This window comes from Trifolium pratense, linkage group LG1 (genome assembly GCF_020283565.1).
Source record: "Trifolium pratense cultivar HEN17-A07 linkage group LG1, ARS_RC_1.1, whole genome shotgun sequence".
Taxonomy (NCBI): Eukaryota; Viridiplantae; Streptophyta; class Magnoliopsida; order Fabales; family Fabaceae; genus Trifolium; species Trifolium pratense.
Window position 1 is genome coordinate 5041509 of NC_060059.1, and position 21328 is coordinate 5062836.

Consider the following 21328-nt stretch of genomic DNA (forward strand, 5'->3'; position numbering starts at 1 on the left):
AGTTAGTAAAAAAGTAAATAAAAGAAAGCTACGAGCATACTCCAAAAGGCAGTCAGTTTTTCCGAGGTATCGCAAGCGAGCAACTCTTTCGTAGCGATCACCTTCGGGCAGGTCAACCTTCGACCATCTTCCCCAAGCAAAGGCTCGCCATTCGAGTCACTCAGAAGAAAAGGAGGCAAGCCCTCCACAAACTCTAATAATTTTTTATAGTCAGCTCTCTCCTCAGCTGATAACGCTCCCAGCGTAAATACAAATTCTTTGGTCGACATGGAATAATGATCCCTGCGCCAATAAAAAGGAAATCTGGCAAAATCCTCCTCGATAGGGAGCCCCTGCTCGTCAAGCACTTCCTGTCCCAGCTCATCAATTCGATGCCCCCTACGAACGAAATTGTTCCAACCTTTCGTCGTTATTGGCCTAACTCCATAGAAAACGGACTTGAACCCCCGTACCGACTCGTCGAACATGTCAAAGAGGCGTTTCCGTTGCCTCAAAGAAACCCATCCGTGCTTGGTGTCCGGTACCGGGGCTCCCTTCGCGAGCTTCCCTTTCGCCTGTTCCCCCCGAGGACAGCTCCGTTGAAGGCCAAAATGGTAGAAAAATAAAGGCAAGGTGGGGCCCAAACCCAAATACTCGGCAGTTTTTTCAAAAGCCTTGATAAAGGCCAATGAGTTCGGGTGGAGTTGAGAAGGGGCTAACCGAAGATGACGAAAGATGGACACCTCCAGATCGGTGAAGGGCAGCCGAATTCCCAGATGCTTGAAGGCAATCTCGTACATGGGAATCGTCCCCCAAGCCCAATTGCTGCAGATCCTATGACGAGCAGTAGGAATCCGCACTTCAAAATCCTCGGTAGGAGGAGTCTGTATATCCGTACACATCGTCTCTGGGATGTCACTCTCGCAATTCTGATAAACCGACTCTGTCTCTCTAGGTTCATCCGCCACCCACGAAAGGTCGGCTCGGATACGAATTGACGAGGACGGCTGTTGATCTATAAACGAGACTTGACTTTGAGATCCCTCAGCCATCTAAAGAAAAACCTGAAAAAGCAGAGGAAGGAAAAGTGAATTCGACATTCAAATCCACCCTTCCACCGCCAAATCAAGTGAAAGGGCGAGGATCTCAACAAAAGCCTACGCGAAAACGGAAAGGGATAAAATAATCTCTCCGGGCGCTAAGTTCATACAAACGACCGAGCACGAAACGCATGTGGTGCTCGACACTGTTCTAAGCCAAAACCCAACCGTCAGTTGGTAAAAACAGCGATTTCTCGCCGGAAAACCGCGAAAAACCCCTCTTTTGGGGGGAAAAGGGTGCTAATCACCACCTACAACCTTCAAAAAGACTACCCAGGCCACACAGGAAACATACTACAGCCCTACACCGCGTGAACTATCTACAACAATCCAAAGTAAAATCCAAACAAAATCTTCAAAGATTAAAAGGATAAAACACTTACTTGTTGATTAAACGAAGATAGGAGTAAGGAGTTTGTAGTAGAAAACCACCAGAGGAAGCTTGAAACGGAAAGGCCAAACGATGTAGAAAGTGAGTAAGAAACTGTAAAGTTTCAAACGAAAAAACCTCCCTCCTATATATAGGCCAACGCGTCCGTACAGGAAAATCCGCGCCGCTTCCATTCGAACCACAGGATCGATCCAACGGTCCGGATCAATTACGATCAAGTGGCTCAGATTTCATCTCAGGAGAAACAAAAAGGCGCGAAAATCCAACGGTTCAGGACGACCTCGAGATTCAAATCTCAGTTAATAGCCACTCGAGTACTATTTAATAGTCTTTACACGTGGCGAGAGGAAACGAAGCGACTCGTCCTTTCAAGTCACATCCGTCTGCTCGCACAAATCTCGCAGAATCCAAGACACCACATCCCGAGAAAATCGCAACCGAAAAAGGAAATGCAAGATCCTCGGAGTCTATTCCCCGTATTTCTTTGCTAAAAATACGGGGAAGGCCACAGTAACCGAATAAGAATACCGCGCTCCTCGACAAATTCGCAAAGTCGAAAACATGCTCGAAAAAAGAGTCTGGTTTTCGATCGAAAAGTCCGCTCGGAATCGCTCGGAAAATCCGCGACATTATTAAATTAAGAGCATACATAAAGCATGAGTGCAAATAAATTATGCTCGGGAAAATCAAAGGCGAATTATTTTATTAATGATAATCCATTACAAAGGGAAGAGGATTACAAGGGAACCGAGCACCTAATCCTCGTGCTCGGAACCTGAGCTAATTGCGGAATCCGAATCAGTCCACAGCACCTCCTCTGGCCATATCTTAGCCTCCTTCCCAACCTGGGACCCTCCTTCACCAGAGGCAGGGCCCGGAGGATAGAGGTGGGGAGATTGACGAGCCCTCAGGAACTCCTCGATTGCCCCAATAAAATCCGCCGATTCGTCGGAACTTGAGGTATCAGAAGTATCCGAGGAAGGGAACACCACCTTAGCTTCTTTCCCCTTTTGAGAACGAGCCGGCGCAGGCTTAGGAACCTCCGCTCTCTTTTTTCCTCTTCGAGACTCAGAGCCATCAGCAACAACCTTCTTGGAATCCCTATTATCCATTGCTAGCCTTCAAACCCAGGACACGGGAAGCCAAAGGGTAAGCAAGTATTTATAGTAAAACTTGCCGCCCAAAGGACCAGTCACTACGCCTGACATCCCATAAATGCGAGAGGCGGCTGCAGAAACCTAGGATTGACCACTTGGAATAAACGATTTTCCCTTTCCAAAGCTTGACTTTGACCACAGGGACACTGCGAAAATTCAGCTGCCCAACTCGGATCTGTTATGTTCGGCAAATCGAGATGAATCGGTAAAGCTTCAAGTCATTACCCTCGCCTACGAGCATAACGACTTGGGGGGCTCCTGTTCTGGGCCGAGCATCGAGCTCGAGCATCAGAAGGTGTCGAACATAAACGATCCGAGCAAGACTCCAACGGTCTGATACTCTTGCGTATTGTAACGGCCGTAAACCGGAATGATGAGCATTTACTGCACATCAAGGCCTCCAAGCCGTTTTCCGGCAGCCACTTGATGGCCATTAATGCCATCAAGGGCCTTAGCATAGCGCTGGGGGCTATATATATGCATCTCCGCTTCATTTGCAAGGTACGCATTTTTATAGCTAAGAAAACCTCTAAAACACAAACTGACTTGAGCGTCGGAGTGTCTGCAAGTACACAACCCCCCTCCGCTTCAACAGGGGTCTCAACGCTTTCAACCACCGCAAACGCCGGCGAAGTCGCATCATTCTGGTCAACACGATCAGGGGTCAATTCTAGCATCAAGTGATTTCGGTCCTCCTAATCACTATTGCAGATAATCGAACCAGTATTATCTCTACCAAATCCAATGTCAAAACAACTGACGATTGGTTTTTCAAACATTTTTTATAAAATACATTCGTTTATCAAAATGAAGAGGGAGTAGAATATATACTACCTATTATTAAAAAAGACCAATAAAAGAAATTCACACCTCCTAACTCAAACGGCAAACATGCCGAAATTGCTATTGTCAGATGTTATGGTCGAAGTTCGAACCTCAATCACTCCATTTTATGTGTATAAATTTTCAATAATTTAATCATTTTGTCTATTAAAAAATATCCAATAAAATAAAGAAAAAAAAAGTGCAAATCAATCCATGAGACACGGATTATGATTCCTCGTGAGGCATGAGCATCGTCAGACACACAAACAACCCGTTGTTTCCATTCTATTCTATTCCCCCCCTCGGTTTTTCCGTTTTCTCAAACCCAGTACGGCCAAACTGTAGAAACACCCACCAACTTCACCTTACAACCCTCCAGATCACGCCACGTCAACAACACTACATCGTGGCACCATCACAACCGTATACATTACCAGTAACTAGTGAATTTGGAGGGAAAATAAATTCTAATGTACCGTATTTTAATTTTCCATTTTCCATCAATGCAAGACAAGATAAAAAGAAACGTACTGTATAAATAAAAATAAAAATAAAAATAAAAAACAAAAACAAAAGAGAAAGTGCACCATGTCCAATGTCCAAGGTTTGGTAATTGCCATTTTATAAAGAGATTAAAATTTCAATTTCCAAATCCCAAATCTCAATTTCATTTCTTTCTCTCTCTCTCTCTCACTTGCGTTCTTCTCCGATCACTTTCGGTTTCGCCGCCGAATTCACTCATCGGCGTTTCCGACCGAGGGTTTTAATTCTCGTTCAATTTTCCGGTGAGGTAAGATTCTCAATCAAACAATTTCCGAACTAGTTTTTTCTTCTTTTTTTTTAACCGTTTCTTCCGACGAGGAGAATAATTCGTGGCATTCCGGTTGGTTTTTTCTTCAGATCTGGGAGTATATGGTTGGAGATTTATGTTGACTTTGATTTAGGGTTTTCTGTGTTGAATTAGGTTTGGGATTTTATGCTGGTGATGATTTTTTGGGGGAATTAGGTTTTTGGGTCTTCTTTTTGGTTGGATGGAACCGGCTGCGAGAATAGCTAGCCCTTCTGGGGTTGTGGTTAAGAATAGAAGTTCTTCGGGGTGTTTGATTGTTAGGAAGAAAGGAGATGGTTTGGGTGGTGGAGTTGGTGGTGGTTCCAGTTCCCGGAAGCAGTTTGAATCGAAGAAGGTGAGGAAAAGGCCGAAGGTGGATTCTAGTGATTCGGAATCAAGCGGAGAGTTACTTATGCCGTCTGCTAGGAGGATTGGCCCTGAGACTATTCGAGTTTGTAATAGTTTGAGTGCTCTTGAGCAAGGTCGTAATGTCGGTAGTGGTGAAATTAGTAGGAAGAGGGAGAGAATGGAGCAAATTAGGCGTAATGGGGATGGTATGGTTGAGGGGAATGGGTTGGAGAGAAGGGATAAGAAAGTTAAGTTGGATGTGTTTGATTTTGATGAATATGATGGTTTGGGTGCAGAAAGGATGAGAAGGAGGCAATTTGATAAAGATGGGGTTGGTTTAGGAGGAGGAGGAGGAAGGTTTATGGGAACAATGCATTCTGGTAGAGGTAGCATTGATAAGGAATTTGAAACTGGTTCAAGCAAACGCATTGTGGATAAGAGAAAAAATTCCTATTATGACAAGGGAAGTGGTTTGCATCTTGGAGATAGTGCTGACCGTAGTCGGATAAAGATGAAAAAGGATGGAACTCAGCGTCCTCTGCCCTTGATGAAGGAGAAGTTTAACTCTGACGAGTCCATTAGGGTCCAGGGGAAAAATGGTGTCTTGAAGGTGATGGTTAATAAGAAGAAGGTGGGTGGGTCAGTAGAACACTACGATCATCGCAAACCAGTAGAAAGCAGACAAAGTTTAAGGGCTGTGGGCACCTCTAAGAGGAATGTTCCAATCCGTCCTTCATCACATTTAGAAACAAAATCTGCTGAGAAACAGGGTTTACTTGTTAGGCCAGAGAAGAAACAGATAACAACAAAAAAATCCCTGTCAAGTAAGGAGGACAGTAAGGGCGATGAACAGGATTCAGATAACAACGACACATCAATGAATCTGGAAGTAAAAAATATTAAAGCTCACACATCTTCAAAAAAGATAACCTCTGAAAATGAACAGACTCCCGTACATGACAAGCTCCCAACTACAAAATCGAGTGAAGGGAAAATCAGGCGAGGTAGTGGCACAGAAAAGCAGAAACTACGGGAACAAATACGTGAGATGCTTCTGAATAAAGGCTGGACCATAGACTATCGCCCACGAAGGAATAGAGACTATTTAGATGCAGTTTACATTAATCCTGCAGGAACAGCTTATTGGTCCATCATCAAGGCCTATGATGCACTTCAAAAGCAATTGATTGAGGATGATCAACAGGCCAAGGCCAAAGGGGAGAGTTCTTCTTTTGCTCCTATCGCTGATGATGTGCTCAGTCAATTGACAAGGAAAACTCGGAAGAAGATGGAGAAAGATTTGAAGATGAAGAAGAAGAAGCAAAGAGTTGATGACGGTGATAGTGGAAAAGAACGGCAGATTAAAAGAATTGCTGGCAAAAAGCATCTTATGAGTGGGATCGATAGTGACAGCAATGAAGATAAGTTAAGCTCCTTTGTCAAGCAAGGAAGTAAATCAATGAAAACAAAATTGACTGAAAATGCCGTTACTGGTGGTAGCTCTAAAAGCCAGAATGCTACAGTTGAAAAATCATTCTCTGAAAGTGATCCGCAGCTCCTACTTGGAAGGAAAAGTAGAAAACATGGACGGTGCACTTTATTAGTTCGTAGTTCTAACAAGGGATTGAATTCAGAACCTGATGACTTTGTTCCATATACAGGCAAACGAACAGTGCTTTCCTGGTTGGTTGACTCAGGGGTAGTACAAGTTAGTCAAAAGGTTCAATATCGCAGGAAGAAGCGAGTAATGCTGGAGGGATGGATCACAAGAGAAGGCATTCACTGCGGTTGCTGTAGTAAGATCCTCACGGTTTCAAAGTTTGAGCTTCATGCAGGAAGCAAATTGCCGCAGCCATATCAAAACATATATTTAGATTCTGGAGTTTCCCTTCTACAATGCCAAATAGATGCGTGGGAAAAACAAGAGAATTTTGGGAAAATCAGTTTCCATTCAGTAGATGTCGATGGTAATGATCCAAATGATGATACCTGTGGTATATGTGGAGATGGAGGGGATTTAATCTGCTGTGATGGATGTCCATCAACATTTCATCAGAGTTGCCTGGATATACAGGTATGTATTCATTGTATTTTACTTTTGGGTATACCGTATACATGTTATGGTTCTTCAAATTTTAATGTGCAAGTTATTGTACTCCATACGGTTTTGTATTGGCTCCTTTGTTTTTAATAAAGAACTTTGGGGGGTTGGGCTTTATTAGGACATTTCTTGTCAATACTTAATAATGGTTTTGGTTAAAGAGAGCTGGTCAAATTCATTTTTGTGAGCTTTGTTTCACAGACAGCTGGAGGATAGTGAAAAATCCAGCATTATTCTAATATTATACTTTTGCCATATATCTCAGACTCTCGGTGGATATGTTGAGAATTTTATTCCGGGGCACCTTTTGCCTATTGACATTATGAAATGGAATGTTCATTGTCAATAAAGTGCTGTAAATGAAGGAATCACCTCTTGAAATAGTTTTTATGCCTGGAATTGTATCATGGTTGATCAATAAGAGATTTGTCGCTGAAAATTATTTAATTTCTTATTTTTATTTCTGTCTTGTCATTTAGGAAGCTTCCAGTGTGCGAATGTACAACCTATAATAGTTTATCCATGACAATGATGGTATTGATACCTTGGTGTGGCAACATAATTAATTGGTGAGGATTATTTTCATTCTGAGGAATTCATTTATTCTGTTGCTTGCAGATGCTTCCCCCAGGGGAATGGCGTTGTCCAAATTGCACCTGTAAATTTTGTGGAATAGTCAATGGAACTATTGACAAAGAAGACGATGCCACTGTATATGCCCTACATACTTGTGACTTATGCGAGAAAAAATGTATGTAACTTCTCCTTGTTTAGATTTGAAGTTCTTTCAATATGCATTGTGCCCTGCTCCTTTTGTTTTGGTTTGATTTTGTCTAATCCACAACCTTCTGTTTTTATAGATCATGATTCCTGTACTAAGGATATAGGTGCCCTTCTTGCCGACTCCAATATGTCAGAGCATTCCTTTTGTGGAAAAAGCTGCAAAGAGGTACCCTTTGCATGTTCATGTGCCCTAGTTTATAGATTGTATACTTCAGAGTCGCAGAGATCTTCTTTCTACAAAATTATGTATTTAATATTTGTTTAACTGAGTTCACAAAAGAAGCAGCAAAACCAAAGAGAACTCTTGTAGCACCAAGGCCTGATTGCATTTTTTTTTATGTTTTTCAGCTTTTTGAACAATTGAAGAAGTACCTTGGTACCAAGCATGAACTTGATGCAGGCTTTACTTGGTGCCTTGTTCGTAGAACAGATGATGATTCTGAGGCAGCTAGCAGGGGAGTCACCCAGAGGGTGGAATGCAACTCCAAGTTGGCTGTCGCACTGACTGTGATGGACGAATGCTTTTTACCAGTTGTTGATAGGAGGAGTGGGATCAATATAATCCATAATAGTTTATATAATAGCGGGTAAGAAGTAGTAAGCACATTATGGTCTAACCATATACTGTTTGGTACATGAGATATCTATGTACATATTTATAACTATGATGGCTGAATGCTTTCCTTATTTCGGAATGTTTATATTCTTTAGCATTTGTAAAACTGCAAATAGTTGGGCGGTTTCCTTTTTATTGTTTCTCTTTCTGATATTTCTGTGACACTTTTGAAAATTTTACAAGAATTATACTACCAAGTACAACGATTGTTGCTAAAAAATTACAGCACTTAAATAATGGTTTGCCACGAGCTTTAGTATTGTGCTCGATGTTTCATTTCCATCAATTTCAAATTTCGAAATAGTTATCAAACAGTACATATTGCCTTGTTGCTTTCTATATTCTGTCTTCAATATAATGTAGCTTTTATGTCAGAAAATATATTTTTTAAGTAAAGGAGGAAAAGTACAACTAGCACGAGAGTATAATATACTGTCCATAACTGATAAATGAAAAGAACAAGGTAATACAGAAAGTTCTAGGATGCAGCCAAACTAACCAATATCTGCAAATCAGATATCCCTATCCAAGAACCACTGGGAAGCCCATAAACACAATCGTATTCCAGATAAAATCTTGGGTGACTTAGACTCTTAGGATGCAGGAAATGGGATGTAGTTTTAGCATAAAACCGTGAGATTTTGATAGGGTGTGTAGCCCATCATGATAGTCACTTATTTATGTCTGGAACCTAGATAGCTTATGACATGCACTATGTTGAACATATGTTAAATCCATCCTCTAGACAAGGATGGATGGAATATTTATATCATTGTCCTCTTCTCTACATTTCCACACTAGGATATCACATTTTATGTAATACTTGTTCTTTATATTCTTAGGCTTAGCCCATATTGCTTTTATTATTTAAATGACTTAATGTTACCTTGTTTCTCTTATTCTATTAAATATGTTTCACGGTGTTGATTTCATAATTTTGACCGCATGAATACTTCCTTGATATTGTTGTTTGCTGTAAGATGCATACTTTTTGACCTTTATGAGTTTTCTTTTTTAAATATTTTATAGGTCAAACTTCAGTCGGTTGAATTATACTGGCTTTTATACTGCTATTTTGGAGCGGGGTGATGAAATAATTTCTGCTGCATCTATCAGGTACTATGCGTCGGCCGTAGTCGTTTTATTCTATCTTTGTGCAAAAATTTATGGAGAGCCTCAATTAACTATTTCAGTGGATTATTTTCTCAATTAACTATTTCAGTGGATTATTTTCCCTTTATATATGGAGATTAGGGGAAATCATATGAACTATTTGTGCTTAACTTACTTACCAAGCAAAACGAGAGTAAACTTACTTCTAGGCTATTTATTATCCTGTCTCAGGTTCCATGGGACTAAGTTAGCAGAGATGCCATTCATTGGAACTCGCCATATATATAGGCATCAGGGAATGTGCCGCCGGCTTTTTACTGCCATTGAACTTGTAAACCTTCACAGCTATCCTTTTCTTTCCTCTTTTATCTGATATCTATATACAATTTTTGTTGGCATATTCCCTTTTACATACATTTTATTTGATGAAACTGACACGCTCTTATCTCAATCTCTACTTCTGTGTTGGAAGGCTCTTTGCTCTTTGAAGGTTGAGAAACTGGTTATTCCTGCAATTTCTGAACTTGTTCTTACGTGGACAACAGTATTTGGCTTCACACATCTTGAGGAATCACTCAGGCAAGAAATGCGGTCATTGAATATGTTGGTATTCCCGGGTATTGATATGTTACAGAAGCTTCTAGCGGAGCAAGGAAAACTTGAGGGTAATACAATTGGTGAAGGTGTTGATGCTTTGTGTACTTATATTTATCAAATGTCAGCAAATTATTTTTGACCTCTGTTTCACTTTTCTATTCCAACAGATGCCGAGCAATTTGAGAATGAAGATGTTTCAATCAAGCCCACTCTGGTCAAAAGGTTAGATATCAATTCATCAGCCTTGCAAGATCCTCATGGAAGTGAGGATGCTAGTTCCAATCCTGCCAATAAGATTAACAATGAAAGCAGTGATGCTTCTCAAGATACAAGCAATCAAGGTTTGACTGGTAGGACTGTGTGCTCCAAATCTCATTCTGAGGAAAAATCATCTGAGGATGCTAGTTCCATTCCAGCCAACAAGATTAAAAATGAAAGCAGTGATGCTTCTCCAGATACAAGCAATCAAGGTTTGGCTGAAAAGACTGTGTGCTCCAAATCTCATTCTGAGGAAAAATCATCTGAGGATGCTAGTTCCAATCCAGCCAACAAGATTAAAAATGAAAGCAGTGATGCTTCTCAAGATACAAGCAATCAAGGTTTGGCTGGGAGGACTGTGTGCTCCAAATCTCATTCTGAGGAAAAATTATCTGATTCTGTTTCAGAATATCGCACTTCTCCTAATTCTAGTCATGGGGTACTCTACTCTATCTACGAAACCTGCCATGCCTTTGTCGACAAGAAAAATAAAATATTGACGTCTTCTCCTGTCAATGATCCATCATCCAAATGCCAACTCATCTCACCAAATGACATTTCTACAAATGGTCTTCCATCGGATCGTTTGGATTGTCCTGAAATTCCAGCTTCAGGTCAAGCAACTGCATGTTCTGACCTAGGTACGGTAGAAAACCGGGTTGAACCTGTTTCTGATGGGAAACCTCATGCTTTCACTGATATGAATTGTGATTCACCAGAGCTTGACCGAAAACCTGTGTCGGATTCTCAAGTGGCGGATAATGCTTTGTCTTTTAAAGAGTTAGATATGAATGATGCCCATGTTGAGGTACTTGAAGCTGGTCCTTTAGTGAATTCATCTCAGGCGAACAATACCAAAGAGAATAATGAAAGTGAGGATGTCTCTGGTTCTGTTCTTAAACATGCTATCACTGATATGAATTGTGATCCACCAGGACTTGACCAAAATCCTGTGTTGGATTCTCAAGCGGTGGACAATGCTTCGTCTTTGAAAGAGTTTGATATTAATGATGCCCATGTTGAGGTTCTTGAAGCTGGCCCTGTAGTGAATTCATCTCAGGCGAACAATACCAAAGAGAATAATGAAAATGAGGATGTCTCTGGTTCTGTTCATAAGCTTGCTATCACTGATACAAATAGTGATTCACCAGGACTTGACCAAAATCCTGTGTTGGATTCTCGAGTGGTGAACAATGCTTCGTCTCTTAAAGACTTGGATATGAATGATGTCCATGTTGAGGTTCTTGAAGCTGGTCCTTTAGTGAATTCATCTCAAGGGAACAATACGAAAGAGAATAATGAAGATGTAGATGTCTCTGGTTCTGTTCTTAATCATGCTTTCACTGATATGAATAGTAAATCACCGGGGCTCGACCAAAATTCTGTTTTGGATTCTCAAGTGGTGGATAATGCTTTGTCTTTTAAAGTGAATGATATGAATGGTGCCCATGTTGAGGTTCTTGAAGCCGATCCTTCAGTGAATTCGTCTCAGGGGAACAATACCAAGGAGAGTAATGAAAATGATGTCTCTGGTTCTGTTCTTAATCATGCTGGTGAGAGTTCCTTGCAGGTAAGATCTGATTTGAATGGTGAAATTGCATATGAGGGGGAAAAGAATTCACATTTGGACACAGAAGCTGCTTCAAATGAAATGCATTTGGATGAAACTGGCCTAAATGCTTCTAGTGATACTGCTGAAACTGACACAGCATTGAATGGTTGAGTCTAACACCTGATGTCTTCAGTTCTACAGCTCATGCAACTCTTGCACACAATTTTTCATTCAAAGATTCAATGCCTTATATGCAATCATTTTTCAAGGCTTTGGAACTTATATGTCATGCTTTAATCTGGATAGTCTGAAAAGGTTATGTAGATTTCAAGGGAAATTGTAGTGGGTCCCTTGCTTTGTTGTTTAAGTATGAATTTCTTAAGGTTCTAAGTTGACTTCATTCCATGTGAATGTTTCTTCTGCCGAGATGCTTCAAGGTTGCTTTTGGTTCAAGTTCTGTGTCCATATAGGTCCATCGGGCGAAACTGTTTTCCTGTAATGGGCACCCATCCTTCATAGGTTCATGCTCCAAGCAGATCCTGAGTGTATTATATATATATATGATATATATGGTTCTCGTTGTTTGTATCCGAACATCTGGTGGAGTAGATTTGGCTTACTTTTCAAGCCTTGTGTGCCGTTGACTATTTTTTCCCCAGTAACTCATTACATGTCATCAGCAGTCACAGATACTAGGAACAATTTTTGTTTTATATGATATTTTTTGTTTACTTTGTCTACAACTTTTATTGAGTCATAGATGGTATCAAGAAACTGTATTTTTCCAATTCCTGTCCTAGCACATCTACTCATTGTTGTTATCTATGTCTGCCCAAGCTCTTCAATTGGTCGTGATGTTCCCATTTGGGTGACGCAGTTGCATCCACCAAAACTCAAAGGTTTGTCATATTAAAATTGAAAGTATATGAGTAGGGTTTTCGTGTATATCAAACTAATTTGTGGGTGCACTACAATAAATAATGACCATGCTTGTAGAATGTAAAGACCTTTCTTTGTGAAGGGTTTATTTGTGTTGATGTGGTGTTGCTTTTGTTTCTTCAACTTTTTTGTAATGACGAAAATATGTTTGATATCAAAACTGGCAATTGCTGCCGTCTTGAATAATCCTTGTACTTTTGTCATTGTTGTAATAACTATAACTATAGGCGTGTGTTTATTTTCGGAGTTTTTGGGTGTCATTTGTCTCCCAGGTCAGAGTCCTCATCTTGAACAGAAGAGGCATAATAGATGTTTAGATTTAGAGCCTGGTTCAACTGCCAGTTTGATGAATGCAAGATATTTATTTCCTAATCAATATGATTGTTAGAACCAAATTATTTTCTATTATAAGTAGCTTATAATTATTCCTAACCTAGTTAGAAGATATTTTGTTTTAAGTCTAGCAGCGCGATTTCTCTCGGTTCATAATCTTCATCATGATATAATATAAAGCCTAAACTACTTCTAAAACAACGAAAATAATAAACAAACATCAGCATATTAACACTCAATGCAGAGTATTTTATTTGTTTGTTTTATTCAAGCTCTTTGAGAAAAGAAAGCGAAAAATGAGATGGTATTTTGAATGATACAAGATAAAGAAAAATTTGAGTCATAGTATTATTATTTTTTTCTTCTTTTTGATAAATTATCAATAAAAATTGAGATGGTATTTTGAATGAGTAGTGGTGCATCAACTTCAAATGGTAATAAAAAAAGGTTTGTAGGCTACTTGTGCTGAAATTGATTTTCTATCTATCCTTAATCTCATTCATTTTTGGTTGCCAATCAAACCACCTTTGTGGTAATATGTTTGCAATTTAAACTGTATTCTTGAAGTTCATCCTTTTGTGAAGATCATACATATTTTGAGAGAATTTATTGGGATAGTGGTTGCTTTTGTGAAGACTGGTTTAAGCCAACCTAATTAGCAAAAACAAACAAATGAAAACCACACTTATTTAATATAAGAAGAAAGAAAAAACAATTTGGATAGATGATTTCAGTGTAATGGTTAGGGTTTAGAACTTAAAAGATGAGAGGAAAAAAGACGAGATCTTGTGAAAGGTGCTGTTTATTGGAAAGATGATCATGCATTATCTTGTCAGTTCAAAATAGCACGTACTTTTATTTAATTTATTTAATTAATTAGTAAAAATAACTCCACTCTTCTTATTTATTTTTACTTTTTTTTTTACTGTTTTTTAAATTGATAGAGTAAAAACAAAAAATTGATTACTCACTAACACCACAAACAAACAAACAAACAGCACATAGACAAGAGCTTCTACAAATTTGCATTTGTTCTGTTCCGGACAATTTCCTTATTTCTGCTTTTCATTTCACACTCACTGCCTCATCAATGGAGCTCACTCTACCACAACCTCAATTGCACCCAAAATCCCTTTCATTTCCGTCTCTGAAATCTAGGGTTTCTGTTTTTCAGACAAAACCGAACCCAACATGCCCACCTTTTCAAGCTTCAATCTTTTCAACTAATCCCCGCAAAATCACACCGTTGAATCCTTCCAGAAACATCTCCACCGCTGCTTTGGTGGATGGCAACAACACTTCAACTTTCCCACTTGACTCAGGTCTTTCTTCTTAAAAGGGTGATTTCAATGTATTGGGATTTTGGATTTTTCAATGAAATTTGAATACTTTATTGATCATTTTCAGGTTCTAGAATTGGTGAGGTGAAAAGGGTCACCAAGGAAACCAATGTATCAGTCAAAATAAACTTAGATGGAACTGGGGTTGCTGATTCTAGTTCTGGAATTCCCTTCCTTGATCATATGCTTGATGTTAGTATTTTCAACTCAATTGCTATGCTATTATGTTTATGGTACTTTTTATCTATGAAACACTAATAACACATACACCGGACACTGACAGGTAGTCACCGATACAAATTTAAGAAAATGGAAGTGATCAAATATAATCTCGTATATATTAGTGTGGTGTGTTCGGCGTGTGACACCAACATGTGTCTGGGACACACTTTCAATATAAAGTGTTGATGCTATTGCTATAGCTTTTTTGATATCCCATTCTTGCTATCCACGTGCTTTTTATAAGTAACATGAGATTTCAATCACTTCACACACACGCGCGCACACATACAATCTATTAACAAATGTTGCAAGGCCAGAATGTGTATTATTCCATGGTGAGTTTTTGTTATATAGTAGAATACTGAGCATGTGAATCATGTATTAGATATTAGATAAAGAGCTAGGTGCAATTGGGATGAATGGTGGACTTGTCTATACAAGAATCTTTCTAGTATTACTTGTAGAAATTTGAATTGTTAGAATCAGATAGTAATGATATGCCTTTTTTTTTTTTGCTTTTGTCTCCATTTTAACTTGAAAACTAGTTGTTAAGGATGTTAGTATTATGGATTTAAAGCATTTATGCTAACAAACTTGGTTTTGAATTTTCAGCAACTTGCTTCACATGGACTGTTCGATGTGCATGTAAAGGCTACAGGTGACACACATATTGATGACCATCACACAAATGAAGATGTCGCTCTTGCTATTGGAACGGTACTGCCAACAGCTAAGTGAGCTGTTTATTTATTTTCTTTTTGGCTCTACTTATTTCAGTCGTTCCTGGAACGTCGAACATGCTTCAATATCTTAGTTTCGGTTACTTTATCTCCAGGCTTTGCTGCAAGCCCTTGGTGATAGGAAGGGTATTAACCGGTTTGGTAACTTCTCTGCTCCACTCGATGAAGTATTAGTTCACGTTTCTCTGGTAATTTGCATACTGTTTGTAGCAATATTAATGAACTCTCTGTTAATGATTCAAGTTTTATGTGTATTGGGGGAATACATAGAGTTTGTGCTTGCTTACAAATATGTTAAATGGACAAAGAAACTTTCAAACAGTTTAATGGTTTTTGCACGTGTGACTCAACAATTGTACATTATCATGTTGATTATCCACATCAATAAATTTTGCAACTCAAAAAGCATAGTTATCAATGGGGCACCACTGAGCTTGTGGCCTTGTGTGAAGGCTTTTTTTATTCACTCTAGCAGTACTTTGAAATTTGGAATTTTAACAACCATTCTGATCACATTTATAAGCTTATTTTTCCACTTTAACTTTCTGTTCTGTGCTTCACCATAGCTTTCCTCCCTTACATTATCCAGGATTTATCTGGCCGACCACATCTAGGTTATGATTTAAAGCTACCCACTCAGAGGGTTGGGACATATGACACTCAGGTAGTACGTGTCTATTTAATTGCTTCATGGTTCAGTTTAGAATTTTGTTTATACAGTTTTTGACTATTGAGTTTAAAATTTACTCATGGATGAGTCCTCTGAATATCCTTGTATGTAGTTGGTGGAGCATTTTTTCCAGTCATTGGTGAACACATCTGGTATGACCCTTCACATTCGACAGGTACTAGGCATTTCATCATGAAATAAACATATTGAATGTTATAGATGTTTTACCAGGGCTAGGTGCTCTTTCTACATTATTATTATTATTCATGAATTGATTACATATTCCAGCCTCAATTTTTGAGGTCCATGCTTTATTTTAGATATATATCTCATTCCTACTTTGAATTCATCTGTGCACAGTTTGCTGGAACAAATTCCCATCATATTATTGAGGCAACCTTCAAAGCATTTGCCAGGGCTCTTCGACAAGCAACGGAGTATGATACACGTCGCCATGGAACAATACCAAGGTTTAATATCTCTCAAACCAATATTTATTTTATCTTGTAATTAGACTATATGCACTACTTTGCTGCTAGTGTTACTTAAAAATTATTTACATTTTTTCTCCTTGTCGCTTGATTACAAGTTGATCTCTCTGCTCCTGAATTGAACGTTTCAATTCCTTGTTTATATACTATGAGGATAGAATAATCGATTTTACTCATTCCAAGTTGTTGTGTTGCAATCGCGAATCGTGGAAAATAGCTGTTTGTTCAAATAAAATAACTGTTATGCTATAGCATATTGAGAACAGTAACTATTTGTCCCAATTTTGCTATACTATAGGCCTATAGCCTCTATTTGACAACACTGATTCAACTAGCAGAATACTCACGACAATATAAATTAAGGAATATCGATAATCATATTAAGTATTAACTAATGTTAGCTGATATTTGTAAGTTAGAATAATCAGGGTTTTGTTTGTGTATATGTTTTTGTATTCATATTTATAACTTTTCTATTGAACCGGATAAATTTCTTCAAATATGCAGTTCAAAAGGGGTCCTGTCACGTAGTTAATATCTTCAGCTGCTATCCATAATTCGGATCGAACTACTTATGCAAGGGGACCTCTGCAGTCATCAAACATATGCATCCAAATCATCCTCTGCAGTTCAACAAATAGATCTGTTACAAATTCCTAGTCTCTGCAAAAAACATTATTGTATTCATATTTATTCTAGAAGTTTAAGTTACCTCTCTTTGTTGTTATTACCTTTCTTTGTACATAAGGTGTTGTCAAGGAGAATGTTGTTTGTTTTCACATCACGGCAGTGGCGGACCCAGAAAATTAATAAATCCTGGGCAAAATCTCGGTTTTAAATAAAAATATCAGTTTTGTACTAAAAGTCTCAATTTTGAACAATAAAAATCTCAGTTTTGCCCAAATTAACCCATAAAAATCTCAGTTTTCCCCAAAACTAATCCCTAAAATACCAAAAAAAATTACCGGAGCCCGGACAAGTGCTCGGCTTCCTGGGCTATAGATCCGCCCCTGCATCACGGTGAATGATTTCAGAAGCATGGAGATAAGACAAAGTAGTAGCAGTCTCCAAGGCAACTTTCATTCAGATATGCCATGGCAAAAAGCCAGATTCACGATGCAGATGATTAGGGCTTGTTTGACCCAGCTTTTTTTCAGAGCTTATGCAATTTTTATATATTATTATAAGTTTGTCAATGTAGTTTATGATAAAATAACTTATAAAATTACAATTTTCACTATTGTGAACTTATAAAATAGCATAAAACTTAATTTATATTGCATAAGCCGTTTGGATAAGCTCTAAAAAAAGTTGGGCCAAACGAGCCCTTAGTTTATTTCTTAGCTTATGCAATATAAATTAGATTATATTTCTACTAGTGAAAATTGTATTTTTATAAATTATTTTACCATGGACTAATTTATAATAATACATAAAACCTAATTCAACTTTGCATAAGCCGACAAAATAATGAAACTGGCATCAGACAATGCCTTTATTTGGATCCCTTTCACATATTTGCTCAACCATATTGATTCCCATGTCACCACCATGCCAACCTTCAAGAACAAGTTTTCCACCAACTTCAATCATCCCAAAAACCATTTCATTCCCGTTTGTATTCATCAAATTCCCATTGGATTCCACTACAAAATTCCTTTCAACTTCTAGCTTTAAGTCATTAATTGTAGCACAACTTTTCAATATGATACATTCATAAGGTGGCATTGGAATTGCCATTGGCATATCCTTGTTCAAATAATACTCATGACCTCGTCCTACATTGTTAACATATCTCAACAAAATTGTACAATAAATATTGAATCTTCCTTCTGATCCTAATTCAACTTACAAAAGAACCTCTCTGTAGTAACAATTTGGGAAGAAAAATTGTTCTGCTTTATTAATTATAAGAGGGTTTACAGGTGAAGGAATAGGAATAAACTTCACACTGCCACAGGGCTACGCCCCTCCAGAGAGCGATGGCTCTCCATTATAACAAACTTAGGTGAATTTCAAGATACCTGGAAACTAACTCACTACCCTCTTTATTACCAAAATGAAATAACAGAAAGTATGTGCCCTCCCCTTTTAGGAATGCCAGCCGAACACATTCTCTTACTTCTCTGGTGATTTTTTTTTCTTTTTTCCCTTGCGTGTGTACACCCTCCATATATTTGGGCCTGGTGTTGTGAGCGACTTGGGTGCGCGAAAAGAAGAACTCAAACAGTGATTTTTTCACAAAAAGTATATTGCACCAAACTAGCCCAAAGTTTGGCTGAAATATGCATGGGAAATATTGCATGTGAATAAGCCACTATTTCAGGACCTGAACTGACCTCTTCCTTCTTTGGGTGGACTGCCTGCCTGCCCGTCCATACTTACACACTACACGCCTCAGAGATTATATTTTTGTTGTCATGAAGTTACAATTTTCTGATTAACTACTACTAGTTGATGTGTAGTTAGGGAAATAAAATCCTTAAATTATTCACATGCTCCTCTTTGTGCACATATACAGAATATTATTAAAAAAGACCAAGGTCACTGATGACATTATTCATTATGACTAGGAAGGCGGAGGATGCATTTGTGAGCTCAAATGGCATCACAAGTAACTCTAGCTATTGTCTATTGAGATGGCATTTCTTTTATGGGCAAAACTATTAGCACTCCTACTACTATTAAGGCCAAACACAAAGCACATTAATCATCAACCAAACGTAGGTTAATATATTTCACATGACAAAAGAATAGAAAAAACAGAAGTTTGATCAGTTTCTTTGTTACAAAAGAATTTGCTACTATCATGCTATCTGGTTTCAGGGGGTTTGAAGTTGCAGTACACATTCTGTAAGATTTTCTACAAAAATTCTTCAGCAGTATTCAGATAATCTAATATTTCAGACTTAACTTCCCCCGGCAGTGGGGCTGATGGCCCTGCCTTTGAGTAAAAGTTTGCCAAAGATCTTACTGCTTTTACCAAAGCAGCATATGATTCCTGCAAGGAATCAATCCAAAGCATGAATATTTGCAAAAAGAAAAGGCTAGTATACAACAAAATGCTAGTCAAAACACTGAATTTTCATTGATTAAGTTCAGTCAGAGCACATACTTCTTGAGCAATAGTTTGGTTTCCCCTCCAACTACCAAGATACTCCCGAATCGACTCCTTTGCTGCATCTGCAGTCCGTCTAAATTTGGCATTATCATCAGGGGCTTCATTTAAAGATTCGCGCAGTGTTTTCACTACCTCTCTTGCGGACTTTAAGTAAGCCTTTGGCAAAACTTTTCCTGACTTTGTCTTCTCATTCGGATCAAATAACGATTTGACGGCCCCAATAACCCCATTGTCATTTTCCTCTTTGTCATCTGACTTCTCTTCTGCCCATGCCATTAATGGTGATAAACCATAACAGCATGTTATTGTAACTAATGAAGTGCCAATACTGATTGAAAGGTGCCTACGACTAGAAGTTTCGAGAGGAAGCAGTGGAATATTAGACCTGGATTGCAGTTTATCTGTTATATTGCAGAAAAGCTGTCAATAAATGAAGGACCTACTGTTACTCAGTTTATCATGTTATAAGTAATGTATGACACCACCAACCAATACTCTATTTAGGTAAACAACACAATTAAGTGATTATAGCATATACACTTGTCATATAAGTGCTTATGTATAAGCTATTTTGATAACAAAATATAAAATAAAGACAAACCATTTTCATATAAATAAATTATAAACTATTATCATAAACTATTATCATAAACTATTCTCAAAAACAGTCTCACAATAAGCTCAAATAAGTTAATCCAAAAAGTCTGAAAACAATTTAAGAGGCACACTACCAATACTATAGTGCAAATATGTTGTCCACTCTCAAATGATCAAATTGAGTCATTATCTCAAAATATTCCATAAGAGAATAACAATTCACATGAATTATGTTATCATCCAGCACAAAACTTAGTGATACAAAAAAGTCAAAAACTTTAAGGAAGAATAAAAAGTGTTTCATAATATAGTTTGAGCATACCTTCAATGTCGACAAATCTTTTGATTCCTTCAGGCATCTTAGAACTACTTGTGATAGAACACATATTTGCTGCAAAGGTAACTGCCATTGTCCTTTATAAATTTCCACAATGCTAATCACATCCACTTAATACACAAAAGCAGCAATAGTCTCTTCTTCAACCTTGCAAGCATAGAATTTTACCTTTATGAATCATGCAATGCAATTATTCATACAACTTTATGCATTATCATCAGTTTTCTTCATTAAAGCATGAATTTTTGAACACCTAGACAGACTCATACATATATGCATATAACATATGGTTAAGTCAAAATGAACAGTGGGAAGTTTTCAAAATTTGAAGAATTGCTCATTTTTGTAAAATTTGAATGACTTCTTAGTACATTAGATCCTACTCTATCTGCTTGCTGAATTATTTTTTTTTAAAAGAATAAAATAAAAACAGAGGTCGAACCTGACAAGACCCTTTTTTCCTCTCCTGTGAGTGGCTATCTTGTTCCTCGGGTGGAGGTTGGTTGGCGGTGGGTGGTGGTCTTCCCCACGGATAACATGTATGTGATGAAGAACAAGAAGAAGGATGGATAGTCTGATGTGGTGTCTATGTCACTAGAGAAACACATAAAGATTCCAAACTTGTTACGCATATCATTAACTTTATCATTTGTTTTCTTTTTTTATATGATTAACTAGTGTCTGAGGCACTGTTTAGCATTACTCATAAATAAAAAGCTAAATTGAAAATGGTTAAATTGTAATTTTGACCCTCTAAATTTCAGAAACTTGCTATTTTTACTCTATTTATATACACACTGTCGGTATAAAATTATTATACATGTTTCCAATAATATATTAACGTATTATGTTTAAAAATACATAACGTGTCACATTAATTAAATTAATT

General features: G+C 38.0%; 3 protein-coding genes across 6 annotated transcripts; 2 read left to right on the forward strand and 1 right to left on the reverse strand.

Moving 5' to 3' along the window:
* The first annotated feature begins 3708 nt into the window (after positions 1-3708).
* Positions 3709-12834, forward strand: LOC123883235. 3 transcript variants are annotated; one of them, XM_045931984.1, is made up of 9 exons: positions 3950-4242; positions 4417-6703; positions 7349-7481; positions 7591-7679; positions 7862-8100; positions 9159-9245; positions 9474-9573; positions 9715-9907; positions 10007-12834. In XM_045931984.1, exons 2-9 carry the CDS (start codon positions 4484-4486, stop codon positions 11818-11820), a joined length of 4875 nt encoding a protein of 1624 aa, XP_045787940.1. In that variant the 5' UTR covers positions 3950-4242; positions 4417-4483; the 3' UTR covers positions 11821-12834. The 3 variants fall into 3 exon arrangements, with proteins under 3 accessions (XP_045787947.1, XP_045787940.1, XP_045787933.1); XM_045931977.1 differs by having other exon boundaries at positions 4002-4242; positions 4353-6703; XM_045931991.1 differs by having other exon boundaries at positions 3709-6703.
* A 1079-nt stretch (positions 12835-13913) lies between these two features.
* Positions 13914-17292, forward strand: LOC123883254 (imidazoleglycerol-phosphate dehydratase, chloroplastic-like). The gene is made up of 8 exons (XM_045932004.1): positions 13914-14243; positions 14329-14453; positions 15096-15200; positions 15319-15411; positions 15813-15887; positions 16006-16068; positions 16254-16363; positions 16892-17292. Exons 1-8 carry the CDS (start codon positions 14012-14014, stop codon positions 16917-16919), a joined length of 831 nt encoding a protein of 276 aa, XP_045787960.1. The 5' UTR covers positions 13914-14011; the 3' UTR covers positions 16920-17292.
* Positions 17293-19090: 1798 nt separating this feature from the next.
* Positions 19091-21055, reverse strand: LOC123883264 (photosystem II D1 precursor processing protein PSB27-H2, chloroplastic). Of its 2 annotated transcripts, none has more exons than XM_045932008.1 (4): positions 20882-21055; positions 20425-20586; positions 19500-19906; positions 19091-19385 (listed from the first exon to the last, which is right to left on the reverse strand). In XM_045932008.1, the coding sequence occupies exons 2-4, from the start codon at positions 20510-20512 to the stop codon at positions 19248-19250; spliced, it is 633 nt and encodes a 210-aa protein (XP_045787964.1). In that variant the 5' UTR covers positions 20513-20586; positions 20882-21055; the 3' UTR covers positions 19091-19247. The 2 variants fall into 2 exon arrangements, with proteins under 2 accessions (XP_045787964.1, XP_045787968.1); XM_045932012.1 differs by having other exon boundaries at positions 20425-20607; positions 20882-21048.
* Positions 21056-21328: the final 273 nt, after the last annotated feature.